This window comes from Corvus hawaiiensis, chromosome 2 (assembly GCF_020740725.1).
Source record: "Corvus hawaiiensis isolate bCorHaw1 chromosome 2, bCorHaw1.pri.cur, whole genome shotgun sequence".
NCBI classification, from domain to species: domain Eukaryota; kingdom Metazoa; phylum Chordata; class Aves; order Passeriformes; family Corvidae; genus Corvus; species Corvus hawaiiensis.
Genome location: NC_063214.1, coordinates 89,045,717 through 89,067,161, shown reverse-complemented (window position 1 = coordinate 89,067,161; position 21,445 = coordinate 89,045,717). Strand labels below are relative to the sequence as shown.

Here is a 21,445-nt window from a genome sequence, read left to right as displayed (position 1 = left end):
TTTGGGCTTGTTTCCATATTGAACAAGTGATATGTCACATGATAGGTTTCTTATCAGTACCATGCAGCTAATAGTAGCTGCACAGCTTCCCAAAATCATTGGCATCATGGAACAGCTGCAATGTCCTTAATGTATGGCCCTGTTCATAAATAGGCCACATACAACTTATGGAACAATAACATTGAATTAGCCTCTTAAAAGTCATTAAAATAGACTTCTACAGCAACAACAACAGCAGACACTGATAAATAAGGACGATGCAAAGAACTGGGCCAGTTTTCCACTCATGTTTTTATAGTTTAGCTTCTTCCATTAGAGTTGCAGCTGTTCATCAGTGGTCCCCATTTAAGGGCTGGAAAAACAAAGTCAGTCTTTGTTTCTGTTAAAACAAATTAATTCTTACCTAGTTGGTGTTTTCTTGTCCTCTTCGGATATCAAAAACCAGACAAAATCAGCGTAGCTAATCTTCCCATCTTTTTGTGCTTTTCTACCTCTTGAAGGCCAATGAGGAATAAGATAGAAAATTTATTTTAGAACACCTAGCTTTTACAAAGCAAAATTAGGATTGTTTTCCTTGTTGCTACTAACTATTTACTCCTAAATGATGAAGTGTTCATAAGGTGACTTGTGACAGAGTTCACTGACCACTCAGGATAAGGAGCTTGTGCGCTCTGTTCTGTTTCTAATGCAATGGTGAAGAGGAAAGGGCAACTGGAGAGGAAGGTAGTACCCTCTCCAGGACTTACAGCTTTTCTCCCTGGGCAGCAATGCCGCTGCTTAATTGTTAACAGAAGAGCCATCTCAAATAATTTTTGATGATATATTATATACAAGTACATATGCTTTTTAGAATTTCTATTCAGGTAAAAATGATGAGAACTTAAAAGCTTTATAGAACTCCACAAGCTAAAAGTTTTTGAATGAAAATGTGAAGATAAAAATGACATAGAAATATTCAGGAAGCAAATGTCTGTGGCAAGAACAAAATTGTCTGTTTCTACTCTCCTACCGCAGCAACCACATAAGTTCCACATAGTCAACCTGTCTATTAAATAAAGTCAGGTAGGCGGTTCCTAGACATATTACATTTCAATAATAAAATTCATTTTTTTCTGTTTTATCTTCAAGATGTCTGGGAAAATATGGTATATGTTTTGTCTTGCCCAAAAAACTCACATAAAGGAGTAAGCTCTAGACATATATCTGCTAAATCTCTCTTCAGCTTTTATTTCTGTTTATCAGTTGCTTTCTAGCTCAGATACTTTCTTGCAAGCAAACACTTAAAAAATGAATAAAATGCCATAAATACACAAGAGGAAGTCAATCCGAAGGGGAGAAATAAAGAATGACTGTCAAAAATGTGAAGTAATTCAACTGGAGGCATTTTGGTAAATTTATTGATGCAATAAGCATTGATTTTGCAATTAATACTTAAAAGCTCAGTTTTCCTTGAACATTTTTCAGGTTTGAGGGATGGAAAAAGAATGATGCTAACATTTCTTACTTCCTCATTCTCAGTCCTGCTAAGTCGTACAATATCCAGTGGCCAGTGTTCATATGGGTGAAGAAAGGGAGAGTGAAGAACTTGAACTGTGCCAAAGGTTCCAAGACCACTCTAGTACTACTAGAGTTTAAACTACAATACTAAATCTTGAAATTCACTGCTCCTTTGTGAGGGGGAGCCATTTTTTTCCCCTGGCAATATCATACAATTTAACAAGCAAAAATTAAATTGGATTTAGGTCAGCATACAAAATACATACCTTGTTACTGCTCCTGAGAAGATGCGCTCTATCATCCGATTTGAAATTGCTGTGAAGAAAGGTTTAAAACGTGTCAACTCTATGCAAGTTATTTTTGCCTTGTATTGTCTCATTGAAGAGTTTACTGGAACTCTTATATATACACATATCAGCAAGAAAGACCAAGTGTAGTGCTCATTAATCCCTTTGAGTCCTTTTAGAGAGGATCTCTTAACACAACGTCTCCAAAACAAAGCTAGAACCAGCCAGCTTTGAATTCAAACTTAACACAGAAACAGTGGTGCAATAAAAGTAATAAAATTGGCTGATTAATAAAACAGCATTTCCCAGTTCTTTGACAAGTAAATAATGTTTTCCAGTGGCATTAAGTTTTACATGACCTTGGCAAAGAGCCAAAACAGAACTGGCACGATCACACATAATAAACATACCTTACTGATTCTGACGGGTCTAATTTTGACGTGGTTTTGACCCATGCTTCTATTTTGAAACCATTTCAGGGATTTTAGAGACATATCTTAACTGAGCACTACATCTGTAAAGGATCTTCAACTTATACTTAAGATTTTGCAAAATTAAATTGCAGGTGGCACTGTATTAGTTGTGCTTTCTGTATAAAATGTACTAACACAGTAGAGCAGCCACTCAAATGAAAGCAGTTTTCCTTTCTCACTGTCCTAAAGCATAGTCAAACTATAGCAGGCAAATTTTCAGAAGGAATCAGAGTTGTGTTTATCCTTTTTAACATGGGATAATACTCCGTAATCACTTTGTGCTTAAGTAAGCTTTCCTGTCCTGAAAGGAACACTATTAGGATGGGCACTAGGCATCTAAAAAGAGCCCCAACAGTTCCATACAAGCTACAAGAATATTTAAAATAGGAACAAGCATGCAAGACTACAGAATAATGGTCACTGCATATTATACATGCAGAAAATGTAAACCTGCTAACCAGTGCTAAATAGTATTAAACCAAAACACACTGCAGCTGAGTTAGCAAAACTTTAAAATAAGCCAAGTACCAAGAAGGTATGTTTACCTTTTCTACTCTTTCCATACCTTGCCATAAAAGTAATGCTACTCGAATAATACCAGTAAAATGGATAGTGTCCAAGATAACAACCCAAAATTGCCAAATAAAACCATTTATAATATACCAACACTTAAGTGGTATTTCCTCCACTTCTTTGCCAAGATCACAATTCAAATTCAGAATTTTCCTCAAATGTGGTATTCGTAGATGCATCACGGATGACTTGTCCTGCTTTAGTTCACTGAGCCAGCAGGATCAGCTACACCAACAGACTCATGAAACTGGCCTTGGCATTAAACCACTTCCTCAGCTCAAAGTTTACAGGTCATTTAATACATGTAAACAAAGGTGCTTCATTTGTCATACCATGATCATTATGTCGAGCTAAATCCTTCCGATCAATATAGAGGTCATGGTCTGTATCCAGCTCCCAAAATTTGCAATAGATAACATAAAAATGTTCATATGAGAAGTACTCTGTCAGCTGGTTAATATCAGGTTCCTCTTCCAATAATGCCACATTCTATTATCAGAAGGATAAATAGAACACATTAAAGCATTTGTAAGACATTTATTTGTTGAATGATCTGAGTTCTCATAACCAAATTAATATCTAATGCTATTTCAGTGGAACAATTTGTTTTCAGGGACAATGCACACCATACAGCGTGACAGTGAAACTGAACACACAGGGTGGAAAATTTAATGCATTCACGGAAGAACGAGTAGATCAGACCAACTTCTGCTTCACAGATTTGCAGGTATACAGCTCTAGATACAAAAAATTACATTTAAACATATTCTAATGTATGAGAATTAATGCAATTGGGTCTTCATTACTTTTTGGAAAAGGAGGAAATGCTATTTCTGTTACTCCCTTAAGCCTTTAGTTAATGCAGTTTTAAAACTTGTAGAAATATCTGTCTTGCAAAATTTTACATGTTATGTACCTGCAAAAAGTTGCTTTTCCTGAGCTCATTGCAAGTTATTTTCCCAGACCAGGACCTATTTACTGTATAAAATATTCTCTGTATGACCTGCAAGAAAGAGAAAATGGAAAGAAACCTTAGCTATGGTAGTTAAATGCTCGTCCAAGTATTTGTCAAAGATGTCTTAGTACAGCTGCATTAGAAAGCTCCATCTTTCTCCTATTTCTATTCTTTTCATTAGACAGAGCTTGTGTCATATTATCCATTATCCAAACCATTTCTAAACTACACCTAAACTCATCTAGGTAAGTTTTATTTCAATGCTGCAGTATCTATGTCTCACTCAGTAATGCTGCAGAATATGCTAGCCAAAATATGTCTATTGGCAATTTCACTACCTCCAGTCTTCCAGATCTAGAGGATATAATCTATTAAACATATTAATGTATCTTATTACTTCACATTTAAAGACCTGCATTTGCTATAAGACTGTTTTACTTCATAAATGAATTTACAGAAATAGAATTGGGACTGTTTAAGGATCAGCGTACAGCAGATGTTGCTACTTCTGAAGTCCACAAACCCAACAAATCTACATCTGACAGAAATACTTCCTGCAGATGCAGAGAAAATGTTTTTCCCCATTTAACTTCATTCTATTTGAAGTTCCTTGGAAAAAAACCCTGTTAATAGCATTAAAAGTAGTACATTGATATGTTCCAAGTGAAGAACAAAGAAAAATCTGTGCAAGAAAGATGACTAGTTCTTGTGCCATGACTGATACTGGAACCAGAAACAAATGCATCCAGTTGAGTATCCAACACTTTTGTTTAAATAAATTTTACATGTACATCAACTCAATGAGCGTACAGATCTTTTCCAAACTAATGGTTCTATGGCTATTTTGGATAACTCATGCATTCAGTGTAATTTTCTCGGGTTTAGTTTACAAACATAAGACTTTAAAATATGCTTTTCCTGCTGCTTTACTGAACTCAGTATTCATCTCAATTAGTTTGACTTAAGACAACCAGATGTACATTTCAAGTCAGTCATTCACCACTAAACAAATAAACAGAAAAAACCCAGACAAAAAACCTAAACATGTTATGAACTATAATTGCTCAACTGGTGACTGATTATACCTGCTAACTGGCAAGACTTAATATTGCATGTGTAGTGTTTCATTTGCAACAGAGCAATTACTAACTAAAATCCCCATCTCTTTAGGAACCCCTTCCCCACAATTAAAATGTCCTCACAACTACAGGCTGTTTTTATCACTTCAGACTTTAATTGCAGTAAATCAATAGTTTAAACTAACCAATCATTTCTAAATTACACATAGAAAAGTAATGTACTTATGAAGCTTTGAAAGAAAGTTTAAACTCTAGTGCAGCAAGCTCCTCAGTTCTTACTTCGAGCAAGAACAGCTGGTTCCATGACTTCAGACAGAAGAATAGATTATTCTGCTTCTGAAACTTAATTAACTTAATTCTAATTGTGAGTTTAGGGAAGGCCCATTTTTGGCTTATACTACAAAGCAATTTTTTCTAAAAAGTTTTTTGCCTTAGCCTTGCAACCTAATCCATCTGCATGTCATTATCTCATCTGTTATACATTTAACTGGTCTAAAAATAAGAACAAAATTGAATGTTTGGTAAAGACAACTGGGAACAGACTTAAACTGTTTTCTAAAGTCAGCTGAGGCAGAGTATAAGCAAATTGTCAGAGAATTGCCTTTACTATTCTGCAGAGTGCTTTGTCAGAAGGGAGAAGAAATGGTGCAATACAGAGACTACAATTTCAAGAACTTATAGTTCAGGTATGCACGTAACATCCTGGCAGAATAAATGTAATATCTCATTTGTCACAGCAAACATTTTTAACTTATTTCAGCTCTATCTTGGCCATATGTAACTAACCTGACCACTAGACTGACCAACAAACCTATACCATATCTTAGCAGACAGAATAGACTGCTTTCATGGCTTACAAAACATGTGCCAAAGAGATGTATGTAATGTATATGCATACACACACATATATGTATGTATTTACAAAAACCCAGCAGAAGAATGGCTCATTTGGTTTGCAACTGGAAGTATCCTTTAGATAAAACTTCATGTAGCAAGGTTAAGCTAATTGAATACAGGTATGAAATGCCTTATTTCATCATAGGTAAAATAATCTATAATTATCCTTAATAACTTGCAGGACAGAATTTTAGAAGACTATGCCAAGCTCAGTTGGTCAGAGCATGGTGCTAATAATGCCCAGGCTGTGGGTTTGAGCCCTGTATGCACCATTCACTTAAGAGTTAGACTTGATCCTTGTGGGTCCCTTCCAACTCAGAATATTCTGTGACTCTGTGAACAGTTATGCTGTCCTAAAATATGACAAGAAAAGGGTGGAGTGCTCCTGCCATTTCTTAATCTGCAGAATGGTGTTCCAAATATTGTTGATATATTCATACTAGTTTACTTTTCGATTTAACACCTTTTTTTTTGATTAAACACCGATTTCTATTGAAGTCTACACTAAATTGTGCTAATAAAATACTTCCAGCACTAATTTATTCAATACTGCTAGACTCAGACCTACTCAAATAAGCTGTTCCTCCAAAGAAAAGTAACTGGAAATGGCAGGACCTTTTCTTTCCTACTGTTCTTCAGGACAGGCAGCAAGTTTTCACAATTTTAACCGGAGCAGGCTTTGATACAACCCAGAATCCATTAAGAAACAAAACAACTCACAGGCAGAACAATTCCTTCAATCACAATTGACAAGAAAGTTCTGTGAGCTCAGGTAATCATTATAACAAGAAGCAAAAACTAATGCAGCAGGACATACTTGATAGGCCAGCAAGTCTCTGAAAGGATATAATGAACAAAACCCAAATGCTCTCAAAAAAAAAGTTCCACAATTTCAACCTGGGTCAAAGTATAAGATGGACAAAAGATGATCAACTCTGCATAGTTTTTTTTTTTGTTGGAAAATATTCATTAAGCTAGTTTTCACATGCACAAAGAAAGTGAACTAGATGTCATTTTGAAGAATTTTAATCTTTTGAGACTTCACTGGAATCAACTGTCTAGTCTACAGTTGAGAAAATTTAATGTCACTGATTTTTCCCTTGGGTACAGAACAAATACTTCAGTCACATAACCCTGCAAAGACAGAAATGAAACTTTTCATGTAAAAAACCTTCCTTGGAAGAAAAGTCCCCAGAGAGAAAAGTGGCAGGCAGCTTCAATATCATCATTATTTCACTTAATACTGAACATAATCATATTAATATAGATGTTTCATTCAAGATTTCATTTAATTAATCCCAGATTAAGGTCAGGATTCTAATGAATACAGTCTAGAGCCACAATCAAGTGTTTAAGATAACAGCCTGCTCTTCATTTAATGTTCACTAACTTATCCAACACCATTACAATTCACTGCTTCTCTTACTAGTATCAAATTCAGCAATTCCTTACAAATGTTAAGAACTAGGATGCTTAAGAAAGACACTTTTCCCACAAGATTTCTAGTTACGTAGAAATGAAGACTGACAGCCTACTCTACCCTTCCCAAGGGACAGGATGCTTAGACGTATTGACTAATTTTGATTTTCTTAGTTAACCAAAAAATAGCTTTTCCAGATATAAATCACTTACTGTTGTAATATACCGAGAATGGAATTCAGATGCTTCTTTTAAAAATGAAAGGCCTGGATGACTATTCACCACATCCTACAAAAAAGAAATGACAATATCCCGAGGAGTATTCATTAGTAACCATATACAACAATTAGCAAAGAATAGCACACCTGCTTCCTTAACCAAAAAAGTTCAAATTAACTACCACAATCATTACTGATAACTTCGTTTTCACCAGGGCTTCACATAAATAACACTACAAATCTTTTTAAAAATAAAATTATCTTTTAAAGAAATCACATAAACAAAAGTTTTCCTATATTTTAGGAGTATTATAGGATTTTTTTCCTATATTTTAGGTTAGTTGAGGATTTTGAACACTACTGACTGCCGTAGCTTGTAATTTTGTGGCTGACTATGATGCAGTAAAGCCAATTTAGGTTTTATTCAGTCATTTCTACAGGTGGTGCTTGCTGCTCTTTCAACAAAGATTTACTTGGTTTTGAATTCATATCCCACTTCTCCTTTGCCCTCCAAAGGCCTATCCTGACTTAAACAACTTTAACTGCCTTCTGAAACATAAAAGATTCCAACACAGGTGCTATTCCTGCAATTGATTTTAAGTCTTACCATGGCACTTAAAAAAGACCTCACCTTATACGAAATGATTAACTGTAAAACAAGTCACTCACTGGCATCTTAGTGGATCATGCAAAGTCAGTTGCACTAAATATTATCAATAAACTTTAATGATGACCATGAAAAGTATGTTTAGTTCAAACAACTCAGGGCTTTGCCAGTTCATAATTTTTTGGTGTTCCTAAAACTAGTTTCTGTTGCAATTTACTTGTAAAAAAGGAATGAAGTCTTCTTGCACCACGTAGTTACATCCAGGGTTCATCAGAAGGTGAACAAACTTTGCAGCATCATCATAGCAGGTTTGAAGTACTCTGAAATGTAAATAGTTCCATTTAATATTCTACACGGAAAATTGCTCATGCTACCTCATGCAGGCATCCTAGAGCAAGGCCTATGAAACAACATTTATTCAAAAGCTAATTACAAATGTCAAACCATGCTCCAAGTGAACTTATCAAAGCAGTACTGTCTCTTAAATTTATGTTAAAGGAGGCAGGTACACCATGTAATTGATTACATGAAAGTACAATTTAAAATTAATATTAGATGAGAACTAGAAATAAAAAGCATTTTGTCCACAACTGGCGTCTACAAGTTAGGGCCATGGTTTTCACTCTTCTCATGAACTGTCAGTCATTTACCAAACATTTCAAAATCTATAAACACTGTAAATGAAGATTTGTTTATGTTAAAGTATTATTTAGTTACATTTTCCCATGTACACGTTCGCTGACAATGGTTGATTATGGGAAAGTGTTTTATTCCCCTTTCCAGACAGGATTGCATTCAGAGCTTAAAATATCACATTTCAATGAAAAAAAATGCAGTACTTCTAAAAAAATGTAATCTACTTACTTCCTCCACATTGCAACAAATTTATGAACTGACACATATCCTGTTCGTTCACCTCCAGCACAATAAAACAAAGGACCTTTCCAGTAAAGTGGGCATTCACAAGCCTAGAATTAAAGTATACATGAAGTCAGTTTATTGATTGCTTATCTGAGGGCTACTCTTTTATTTATAGATCCTTCAAAAATTACAAGCGTTAAGAAGAAAGCATTAGGGAAGAGATATTTTAAAAACTGTTTCGGAAACCAGCTTCACCTTCTGAAATAATTCATTTTAAGCAACTGCTTTTGGCTGAAATCCAAAAGTGGAGAGCAAAACACAGGGCAACTTGTAGCATTCCTAATAAACTAATGCAGAGAGTCACATGCCTGTCTGTCCATACTCCAAGCAGCTGAACAGAGTCCATCTTAAGCTCTGCTCAAGAGCTGGATATCTTTAAGCTAAGCTCAAGACAGCACACTTACAGGCCTTCTGAACTGGAGCAAATTGACAATTTGTCTGGCTCGGAGGATGGTTCAACTCATCTGCATCCCTGCATGTGCATGGCACATCCTCTATCCAATTTTAAGTAGAAGGCCAGCCTGATCTGAGCAGCAGTATCTTGCTTTAGGGTACTCAACAGTTACACATTCCCAACTCCAATGCTCCCCACATACACCTCAAGTGCTGCTTCTGTGTCTGCTCCAAGTGTCTACAGCCGCACCAGCCAAGTGCCCAACTCGCCTAAAAGCGACTCCAGCTGGGAGCACTCAGACATGCTGGCATCCCCAACAATCTCTGCTAAGACTGTGAATACTGCAAGATGTGTAAGGTCACTGCAGCAAAAGTACAATTACTTCTCATGCAATAGTTTAACCAGTACTTCAAACAAATTTTTAAAAGTGAGTTTGAGGAATACTGTCCTCAGACAGTGTTCTTCAGGGAGGTTTCTTTCATCACTGAATTGTAGGTGACTAGAACCTTTCACCTTCCTTGCTGAGGGAGTGGGGTCTCATCCCCACCTCCTCTCTTCTGTGTTGTAAGGAGCTGTGGAAGACAGGGATCCTATAATTCAGCTTAGCAGTAAAAAAGTTTTGGAGAGGCAAACCCCCATCCTGCTCCTGTGAGCAGTCTTAGCTTCTATTTTCTAGACCCTGGACAAAGTGACAGGAACATGGATGAGAACCTGAGACTCATTACCAAGACCAGGACTTGCAGTGAGATTTCAAGCATTGATTCAATATAACAAAATGGAAATTTAAGTTTATTTTAACTAGCTTATTGTCTTTAAACTTACACAAGTTCAAAAATACTTGTTGCTTTCTAAGCTAAGTATGTTGTAACTCTGCCATAACTCTAAATTAGCTCTTCAGGAATAACTTGAGGGCTATAATCTCAAGTTACCAAACCATTCTGTCTTTACAACAGGGGTTCAGCACACTGCAGAATGAGAAAAAAAAACCAACCAGTGTGAACACCTGAAAACAAAACATGTATTAGCAATGCTTTTGCCCTAAGTCTCTCGGTCAATATGGAATGGAGAACAACATACAATGTGCCCTTCAGTATTTGGTTGTTTATGCAGCAAAAAAAGTAGTTCAAGGTTTGGTTTAATGTTTGTTTCTTTTTGGAAGGTCATTTGATACACAGTTAATGCAAAAAATTCCAGATAACTGTGCTATCAACAATGTAGAATATCGTTGAATACTAAGGTGTGGGAGATGGAAACACACAATACAAGAAAACCGAGCACAGAGAACTCATCTTTCCTTTCCATAGGAGTACAGTACAAAAAGAAGATGGCCAGCAAGTTCTCACCTTTGCAACCTTACCCATATCTTCTAACGTTGCCCTCTCATTTGGAAATTCAGAGAAAATTTTCTCAATTTTGGCAATCACAGCATCTATATTCACTTTTTCCTTAGGACATCCTCGAGGAAAATAAAAAGTTGGAATGTTTTGACTATGTGATGGTGGCAAAGTTTCTTCCTTCTTTGTTTGAACCTAAATAGATGAATACACATTTGACAGTCAAGTACCATGAAATCACATAGTCATCCACAGATAACTTAAATCTCTTGATATTCTATGTTCCAACACACCTTGAAAAAGATTTCAGAATATAAATTGAATAAACTACTAAAGAATAAGAAGACAATAGAAAAATTAATGAGGATTTCCAAAACCAGCAGTTTAGAAAGACTTCTAGGATGTTAAATATTTAATAAAAACAAGTTCAATCTTCAACATACCAAGTTTCAAGACTGATACATAAGACAGCTTCTTGGGGACATCTGAAATTACTTAGGTTCTATTATTTGTTTCAGAAAAAACCTTTCAACTTCTACCTTAACAGACCTTATGAAAGAGTTTGCTATTGAAATAAGGATCATAACTTTGTTACAAACCACGAACCTATTTAATGTAGGTACTGTGAAGATTTTCTTTTTTTTTTTTTTTACCCTAAAAAATGATAGATTTTATAAAGGTAGTAAACAATGCCTGCAGAGGGATTTTTTTGGGTAAAGTATATGCAATTATGGTATGAGAGCTTAGAAATATATTTCTCAAGAATTGTGATACACCATATCACTAAAACCACCCCCCCCAGATGACCAGTAACAAGAGCAATTTATTTAGAAGCATTTAGGTTCAATAAAGAAGAATTTACCTTGTAGTTAGTTTCCAAAAGGAAGTTAAATAGGCCAGAGAAACAAAGATAACAGGCAAAGTAACAACAGAGTTAGGAGACAACTCAAATGTAGCAATTCAACTAAATTAAACTCTTTATTCCCAACACTACTATTCAAATGTAGAAACATTGCTATAGGGTGATCTGTCCTAGTGATGGATGTGTTCAAGATCTTGCATCTAATCTCTCATTTTCAACCAGAATTGGGGGGATATAAACACAAAATCCCTCCAAAAACCCTAACCCTTGTTTTATTCCTTATCACCTTTGCCAATGCCTGTAAAGATACCCAGCTCTCCTACCACAATCAAAGTCCTTCCTTAGGTGAGTGGAAGAACTAGGTGCTTATGGACAACAGATTTTAATTTGCAGAGTTCCAGCCCAGAAGCCTTCATTGGAATGCTACATATGCAAAAAAAAAAGAGCCTGAACTAACCTTTCCTTCCCCTTCTCTGCATTTGAGCAAGAATTCCTGTCCACAGCTGCAGAATTACCTTAACCATGCTACAAGTTTTATTTCATAGAGGAAAAAGTTACCTTGAATCTGTGACACTGGAGTCAATGTCTGTCAACTTTCTAAGAATCCTGTAAGTAACATCTTTTGATATTTTATCATTGGTTCAGCAGTCCAGTTGACAAGGCATCAGTTTAGAATAAGAGTGCTATGGGGTATCAAAAATCCCTTCCAACTTCAGACTTCCAAAATTTTGGGAAGTATAAAGACAGCACTGTTTTATTCTCTGGGTAACATCACCACCAGCACTACAAATAATGTCTGTAATTGGGTAAACACCTTGTTTCATTCTAGAAGCCCAGCTCTACCCATCAGCACTTTACAAGAGCCCTTGCAGTTACCCTATTTCCCCTTGTTCCCATCTCCAAGAATGGCCTGGACTGACATAAGATTAGCTTGGTAGGTGAGAGCATGGTGCTAATAACACCAAGGTCAAGGGTTCGATCCCCGTACGGGTCATTCATTTAAGAGTTGGATTTGATGATCCTTGTGCGTCCCTTCCAATATTCCTCAGAATATTCTGTGATTCTGTGATAACCACTCCCATGTGAGCTCCTCAAATGGCCACAGAGCAGCAGGTGTTCCAGTTCTTCAGAGGCACCCAATGAGGAATGCCTCCTCTGAGAAAAGGGAAAGTGCAAATCATAGACTACTAACATTCCCTGAATGTCACAGATAACATGAGGTAAATCACCTTTTTAAGGAAGCTTAGTACAGACAGGCAAGGCATTTTTAAAATCCACAGCTAGGGAAATTTAGAGCCTCAGATTAAAAAAGAAAAATTTCTTTTAAAAGGAAAGGTAGAACCGGAGGGAAGACTACACTGGAAAAGATCCCAAGAGAAAAAGAAAAGCTATCATCAGAACCATTTGTTCATTGGATACTATATTTTTTCCAGAAACTACTAATTCAGATACCTCAGATACACAGTAAATGATTTCCATTGGTCCAGGTTAAAAGCTGTTCTTAAACATATATGGAAATCTCAATTCAGGATTTGTTTTAAGACCTATCCAAGCACAAGTTATTTAAAAGAATTATACGATAAGGGCTTTTTATTTATTTTTCATTTTACAGTCTGGAACATGTTCACAACAGACAAAGATTATGAGGAAGTAGTTCAGCAACAGATTCAGATCTTAAGACAAATATATAGCTGAAGAAAACGGATTTTTCTAAGATGAAAATGTTATATTTAGAAATTTGAATTCAGCATGCTTAGTGTAAAAATATATAATATTTAATCTATAAGACAGAATATTCATTCAATTCTAAGACCAAATATAGACTACAAATCTGTCATGGCAAGACAAATTAACACCCGCTATACTGAGAGATGTCTATTTTTACATGCTGGTTTCTCAAATTTGGCAAAAGAAGAAACTATAAAAAGGCTTTGTTTGCATTAGCAAGTGTGTGATCACTTCACGATCATTTCTGCTAGAATTATTTGGTGCCTACATATAGGCATCTAGTGAGAATACCATCTAGGGCATGAAACAAAGTGCCCTTGAACATTCCTCGTGGTATCCAGCAGGCAGCTCTGAGCACAGCTCTCTCTCTGCATCTGCCTTGTGGATGTTCTGAGCATGCTAATGCTTCTTAAATGCCACCAGCAACTTGGAATGGGACAATTGAATTGTGCTGTTAATGTCAGTCAACACAGGGATAGGAGCTGTACCAAAGAGAGAAGCATGTCATCCAAAACCATTAGCCCCAACTAATGCACTATAAAGTTGATATTACATCTCCCCCCTCTTCTCAACTTCCCAAGAAGGGCCGAGGATTCTTCTCTCAGTCTGAATTCCAATAACCAAAGGGCTCCTTATACAGCTGAGGCTGCTCTGCTGTATGTGCTCTAATGAAGCAATGTGTGATACTAAAAGGGCTCTAAAAACTTCACTATTTTCTGTACATTCAGCTGCTAGTTACTTCTGTAGAGGTGCATATTGCATAGCTGATGAAAGAGTCAGTTCTGTTATTTCAGGACAATCAAAATGCACTCATTGTGTGAGATTAGGCTGTTCTAAAATTAATTATAATTTTAACTGGGGAATTCCTTCATTAACAAGAACTGCCAGAAGTCTGCTAACACCAAATCTTTGACTGGAAAATCTGCAGGAACAGTTCATTAATCTTTTTGCACAACTACTCCATTTCAGTGGTCAATTTAACATTTAGAAAGTGATCTATGTTTTCCTGTGGTTTTAAGTTAAAACCTTTAATACTTGTATCAGTAAGCTAAACTCAAAAAAAAGAGACTCGTTTGGTCAGTGAAAATTTTCCCTGCAACTTGCTGAGACAGAGTACCAATAACAAGATGCTTGGAATTAAGGAAAACAGCTGTATAAGCTTGTACATAACTCCTCAAACAGATGTGTGTTGCAGTGTCAGGACTGAAGGGAGCATTAATATATATATATGAAGTCCAGGATCTTTAAGTGTATTGCCAAGTTGCCACTGCAGTTTAGGTGTTATGTAACAGATGGGAAGTGAGGATTCCTTGAAAACTTCTTGTTTGCAGTCATGTAAACAAACTTCTGTAAGATTTGTCTATAGGAGAATTCAAGAAAACCTTTAATACACAACCAGTTTTCATTCCTGACATACAGAATTGTAAGGACTGTCCACGGCTACCCAACACTTACTTGCCTTGATTTTTAAAGTGGAGGAAATGGAAGTTTTTATCCCATTGAGGCCACTGTTCAAAGGGCAAACATCTAATATTATTTTGCAACTTTCCAGATCCTTTTCCAACCATTCTTTCAGCAGTTGTTTATAGTCATAGCATAAAATCAGTATTATAACTACAATACAGTCATATATTAGCATATACCAGAGAACAGGATACACCGTATTCCAAAGATAGAAATTAAATTCTTCAAGCTAGACAGTCTTCTTACATCTAGTAGCTGAGTTGTATTCAGCAGTTAACTGTGTTATAAGCAAAAAATAAAGACAGTGGGGATTTTAAAAGGGTAGGCTTTTCCTTCTCTCAACTGAAAGAGCTGATGCTATGATACTACAGGACCTATTTCTGAAATAACAAGGAAGGGAGGACTTGTTCCCAGATATTTTAAGAATGTATGCTCAGTAATGTCTAGATGTAACATCTGCATGCAGCAACTACCAAGCAGAAATATTGAGCCCCATGAAGGGGCTGAATATGTGGATTCAAATGCAAGCAAGTAAAACCACACTTATAAAGGACTTGCTGGAAAAGGAAGAAAGGTAAATATGTTTGTGAATGTAATAGTCTTTTAGACATCTTCGAGATTAAGACATGAACTTGGGTTGGAAGGAACATCTAGTTCCAACCCCTCCTGAGGTGGGCAGGGATACCACCCACTAGATCAGGCTGCTCAGGGCCCCATTCAACCTGGTCTTGAACACTTCCAGGGATGGGTCATCCACAGCTTCTCTGGGCTGCCTGTACCAGTGCCTCACCACTCTCATAGTAAAGAATTTTTCCTCCCCTCTTTTAGTTTAAAACCATTCCCCCTTGTCCTATCACTATCTGGATTGAACTGACTGGTATTTGCATTGTTTTGACATAACTACAGAATAAGATAACTTCCTTCAGAAATGCTAATGCTTTCTAACTGACATCTACATTTTTTCTGCCTGTTTCTCTGAAAAAAAACCCCAACCCTAATCATTTAAAAAATATTTACAGAGTTCACAGTCAGCTGTTGCTGTAGTATTTGACAGGAATTTCCATGATATTAGAGAAAAGTCAATGGAATGCATACAACAGGGTCAAAATCGACCCCAAAAAATTCTACCTCACATTTACACCCAACTTCACATTAGGTTTTTAGTAAATGATGCACCACAATCTCCCCCACTAAAAATGGCATTAAATACTGAAAATACTATAAGGAGATTTTTGCCTATTAAATAGACAGAAGTCTGGTTCAATTCCTTAGTAGTTTTTAATTAGGCAATCAAAAGAAAAAAGGTCTGTTACAATACTGTTTATGATGTGCAATATATAAGTTAATCTAGTTCTTCAGTAGACTAGGTCTTCTATTCTTATATATTCTACTTTATGCTGAACTTACCTGGATGAACCAAAGTGCATAATAAGCTAAGAGGACTTTCTGCAGAGATATGCTATTCAGCCTTTTAAATTCTAACATCCCTGCAACCACCCACATATAAAGCTCATCAACCACCTAACAATGAAAACGGATACTGCATGAAGTTCCTTGACACACAAGAGAAAATGGAAGCCAACATGGAGATTCAAAAGCTAACACTATTTTTTTAAATTAAATTCAGTGAGTTCTTAAGAATACAAGGTGTGCTACAGCCTATCAGTTAAACAGTAATTGTGAATGTAATAAAATGTTATCAGTAAGCAGGCTCACAAGGGATACCTGACCAGCCTTCCCATCCCTCTGCTCTGCTATTGCTGTCAATCTGAGCTGGACTAATAAAATCACGGAAGTGTTTTACCTTTAACTTACTATCTAATTGATGGCACAGTGAAAGTCAACATTTACCTCTAGATAAACAATTAACATTATCAGTAGTTTAATGGAATTTAAATCTCAAAAACATCACATAAAAGACTTACACTACTATTGTTTAGAAAAGGGCTCATTCTCATTTGGAAGAAAGACAACAGTTTTGAAAAACCCATTCTAACACCTCAAATATTTTAACATGCTGAAGTGCCTTCAAAAATCTGTTTCAGGATAGGTAAAGCAAGGTTACTACCAGAACTCTCCTCAAAAGAAGCCCAGAGAAACATGTTCTCTGTAACATAAGTGCTCTTGACCTTGTGGAAGACATTTACGTTTACAATTATTTAAGTTGAAGTGTGATGCTTTTTCATTGCTCTCTGTGTCATCCTTATTAGCGTCTTTCCAGCCAAACTAATGAGATTTATTACTGCAAGAGTTCACTGATTGTACCACTTCCCATTCAGCTTGATGTGCTTAACAGTATTTTTTCCTCTGTGAAAGATGATCCTTGCACAACTTAAAACTTTCAAAATTTGTGGGCTCTCCTGGCCCTCCCCCTCCCTGAAGTTCTATTACTGTAAAATGCAATTATTGCACTGAAAACCAGATTGAAAACAGTAAGTTAATCTGAAAGCTTAATAATGAAATTTTACAGCATGGCATAAGGTAAGCTTTAGCACAGCACACCTGCATCTTCCCCCATGCCCACATAGAATTTACTGCCTCTCTCTCGCTAGTGACAGTGAAGCAATATTGTGAATTGCCTCAGGTCACCAAGACAGCTGAAGAGAAAAATTAAAACCCCTTGTTTGTCTTCATCCAATCTCACACAGTTGGTGCCACTTACAAGCAACAAGGTTCTGCTGCTTACATAAGGAAGATCAGGGAGTACTGTGGCAGTATTGTTTAAAGACAGCTTACATTAGACTTAAAACCATTCTAAGATTGTGATTCATTTTGCATAGCTTAGTCAGAAATACAAAACATATGCAAATAATCAAACCCTGATAGACACCTACAGAGAATGAATCCATGCTAAACCAGTCATCAGGGTATATATGTAAAAGTCCTTCCTCTGGCAACAAATCCCAGTTGCTTCCTTCTATCCTGGACTTCAGCTTGCTATCCTTCAGTCACTGTCTGGCAGCTGTTTTTAGATGGGCTATAGAGACTAATTTTATCATACATGCTCCTCTTTCCTTCCACAGTAAGAGATAAATATCCATTAATTTTAACCCTGCTGCAGTTTTACACTAGCTTACTTCTGCTGTTAGCCTTAACTCTGAAAATTTCATTCATCTAGTTTGGTCTTTAGTCACTTAATATTTGTGCTATGCGAGGGAAGGAAATGGAAAAATTAATACAATTTCCCATAAAGTTCTAGCAATGTACCATGAAAAGAAAAAAGGTACTTTAATCGACAGTTTGCGATTTTATACATACTTATGACCTGAATTAATGCAAGGGAGCAAGGTTCACCAACTCTCCCAATGCAGTCTATGTTCCAGTTAGCAATCCTGTATTCAAATTCTGACCAGAAAAATATGCTGGGAATCGCCTTCCTGCATACCAGGTTGTGCATTCATCTCAGTTTTAAACAAATTGACTATCATTCTCATCTCATTTATGCATGTTCTTGGCCATTTACTCTCAAATCTCTTTCTGTACAAAAAGTATATGGTAATGTGGTTGTGTGATTCAATGCAAATGTCAATCCTTAATGCTAAATCAGCTTTACTCTAGAGATGAAGCTGCACACTGCTCTGTCCCATTTTGGGATAATTAACATGTTACAACAATTCCATAAGCAAATCAAAAGAGATTCAGTGAGGTTTAGAGCAGTCAGGAGCAACCTAAGGAAGGATCCTAAGTAACAGTAAAAACGAAGTCTGAAGAAGACTCTAACTTCTGACTCTAAGGTAAAAAAAGAAACAGGTTTTTTTAAGCTCTTTGCTATGTGAAGCTAATTTCTCCCCTTATTTTAAGTCTTAAGACAGCAGAGTAAGTAGCAGTACTCTTAATTTTATGATAGCCTGGGAAAGAAGCACCCCATTCAGTTTAAGGGAAATTGCTGTGTTAAGGGCCACCCCTGGATAGTCTTGGAAGTCTTAATATAAAGCATCAAGAATTATGGTACAACTATCATTAACACTTTTCACCTTTAATTTAACCAATCCAAATTGAAACAGCCAAAATGACCCTTGAGAAAAAGTCACTGAAGTGTCAGCACTGCAGCAGAGCATGCAAAACTTTGGACCATCTACACAAACCTATCTGAGAAAGCATGTTAGTTCTAATGTAGGAGGAGACAGTGGGTAGTGGCATCCAGGAAAAGCTTCCACCTGAAACTACGAAATGCATTCCAGACATACCATCTTGGGTATTGAATTTAAAACCACATTCAACTAAAAGCATTTGTGAATGGCCACCAGAGGCAAATCATATCACATATACACAAACAAAAGAAGCACTGGGAAACTTTCAAATGGTCAAAGTCTGATTTTTACTTGTTAGTGAAGGCTGAGGCAAACTGGCATTTTTCTGCATGAAACCTAACCATTATAGCAGACGCTTACCAATCTCCCTTTCAGTAATTTATACGCTGCACTAACAGATGTCTCACTCAAGTTCTTCTACAACTCTGATTTTGGAAATACTGGCATTCTCCCAATTTGCAGTTTGGTATAGCTGACATAGGTAAATCAAGGAGTCCCTGCTGGGAACTGGAGGATGCTATTGCAAAAGTATTACTGCTGTAGAAACACCTCAAAACATGGCTGCACTCTTTTTTGTTTTTGTACAGTCACAGAGCTTCAGTACCAAAAGTATGCAGTATGAAGAGCTTATTGATTTATTCAGAAAGACTTGGGTGGGGACAAAATGGAAGATGTAGTTACCTGTGCCTCCCAAAGCCATGAACACAAGACCTTTCCACCATACATGCATGTCCACTGGTAACTTGCTTTGTTTGCTGACAAAAATTTACCAAAGGCTTCTAGAGTGAGGCTTCCTCTGAGAATTTATCATCACTGGCAGTGATGATATTTTTTACCCAGTGAAGATATTTTTTATCTCCTTCACATGCCCTCTAATTTAAAAATGGAAAAAAGCAAGATTCTTCAGAAAAATCTACCCTGTGAAACACAATTTCTTCTACATTTCATGATAAGACAAAAGTAGTGGAAAAATATTAGTCACTGCTAGTATGACCGCTAATGCCTGTGAGTTGCTGTCAAATAGGCTACAGTTTATGAATGATGTCAAATTAAGTATTCTAGTCACTAGTATATGCTGTTGTCATATAGTTGCAGCTTCCTTAGAAAATACTCTGATCACAGGTTATATCAGTTCTTCTACTCCTTCCCAGTGTATTCTGTTACCCCAACTGTTTCCAGGGCACAAGCTGGTAAGTTCCTCCTAGTACATGATTATTTTGATTGTACACAGCCAAGGGAATGACAGGTACACCTGAGGCAATTCTAACATTTGTCTACAGAACACAGCCCTTGTCAGGACAAGGGCCATCAGTTCAACATCAAAAGTAACACATACAGCTAAGACAGACATCCACTTATACTCTGCAATAGCTTTTTATCCTTACATGTTTACAACAGAACAAGTTTCAATCACTAGAGGCAATTGACTTTAAGAAGAATCCTCTCAAACAAGAAACATGTCACCAAGTTCAGCCTTGCTACTGAGCTGCAAAGTCAACAGCTGGAGCAAGTATTCTGTCAACTGCTTGTCTGCTGATGCCCTGACAAATTCTCATTTGGACAATTGCAAAAACAATCTCCTACCCCTCTTTCCCTGTAAAAGTTGAAGGACATTTCATACGAAGATGTGCTGGACTGTTTCAGGCTTTCTAGCATAGGAAGTACTACCACCAACAGTCATACAACATCTACTATTAGTAGCATTAGTTAAAATGGAGAAAAGAATAGTGAATCTTTTTTTTCAAGGGAAAAAAACGTATGTCTGAACTCTTCAGTGTATGAACTGCTGCATCACAAAACTTAGCTGCAGAGGGAACTGACATCTAGACTCTTAAATCATGCATGTAAATAAGCTGTAACAAACTTGCACCGTATTGGCTCTTCTACAGAAACAGTACACATTTTCTGTAATAATAATTTATAAAATAGACATATTACCAGACATGAGCAGGTAAAGAAGTTGCTGTCACAGGTAGCCAATACATTTTAAGTTTGAACCAGGAGTCTCCATTACAGATGCAGTAAACACCTACCAGTTTGCTTACAGTTTCTTTTTAAGAGACTAGAGCTTAAAACCTGGCAATCCACTAGCAGTGAACCATTTATGGAAAACCTCAACTAGTAAGTCTCACCAGGCAGCTTATATATTTTCATTCTGTTTCCAATGTAGGCATCTGCTCTAGAAAACTGGCATTATATCAGCAAGCGTACCTATTAGCTACAGCCAGAATGAGATCTGTATTCCATCTCTGGCCCTCTCAGCAAGCACTTGTGTTCTTTCATAAAGCATTTGTATGCCTGCTATAAAAATATTATGTAAAAATGAATATTGGGTCCTCCCCCTGTGATGTTAAAAGGTCTACAAATTACCTTAAATTAGAAAACTGATGTTAACAGGAAAGCTGTCGTGCCAGAAGCCTCTAATTGTTACACAACCTGCTTCTGAGACTATTGCTGTAAACCCAACTGCCTCAGTTAAATTTTTTGAAAGTAATTTTTCTTAGAAATGAGACTGTTATCTTCATGACTAAAAGAATCACTGTGTGCACTACATCACAAACACACACCAGCTCAGCACACATTAGTACCTACAGACTCTGTGTTCATTGCTGTATTGAACATACCACAAGCATTTCTGTAGCATTTTTGGTAACAAGAGTGTAAAAATGATCAAGAGGCACTAAAGTCTAGAGTTACTTCACTCGG

At 36.6% G+C, this 21,445-nt stretch overlaps 1 protein-coding gene across 2 annotated transcripts in view; it reads right to left on the bottom strand.

The window, feature by feature from the left end:
• PPP2R3B (protein phosphatase 2 regulatory subunit B''beta) overlaps positions 1-21,445 on the bottom strand; it is a 53,408-nt gene that overhangs the window by 6,021 nt on the left and 25,942 nt on the right. For both annotated transcript variants that reach the window (XM_048324471.1, XM_048324481.1), the window contains 8 exons: positions 10,664-10,849; positions 8,870-8,973; positions 8,223-8,325; positions 7,394-7,468; positions 3,747-3,833; positions 3,163-3,319; positions 1,764-1,812; positions 404-493 (listed from right to left, as the gene is read on the bottom strand). In XM_048324471.1, coding sequence (XP_048180428.1) covers positions 404-493; positions 1,764-1,812; positions 3,163-3,319; positions 3,747-3,833; positions 7,394-7,468; positions 8,223-8,325; positions 8,870-8,973; positions 10,664-10,849 — 851 coding nt within the window. The remainder of the gene's footprint in view (positions 1-403; positions 494-1,763; positions 1,813-3,162; positions 3,320-3,746; positions 3,834-7,393; positions 7,469-8,222; positions 8,326-8,869; positions 8,974-10,663; positions 10,850-21,445) is intronic.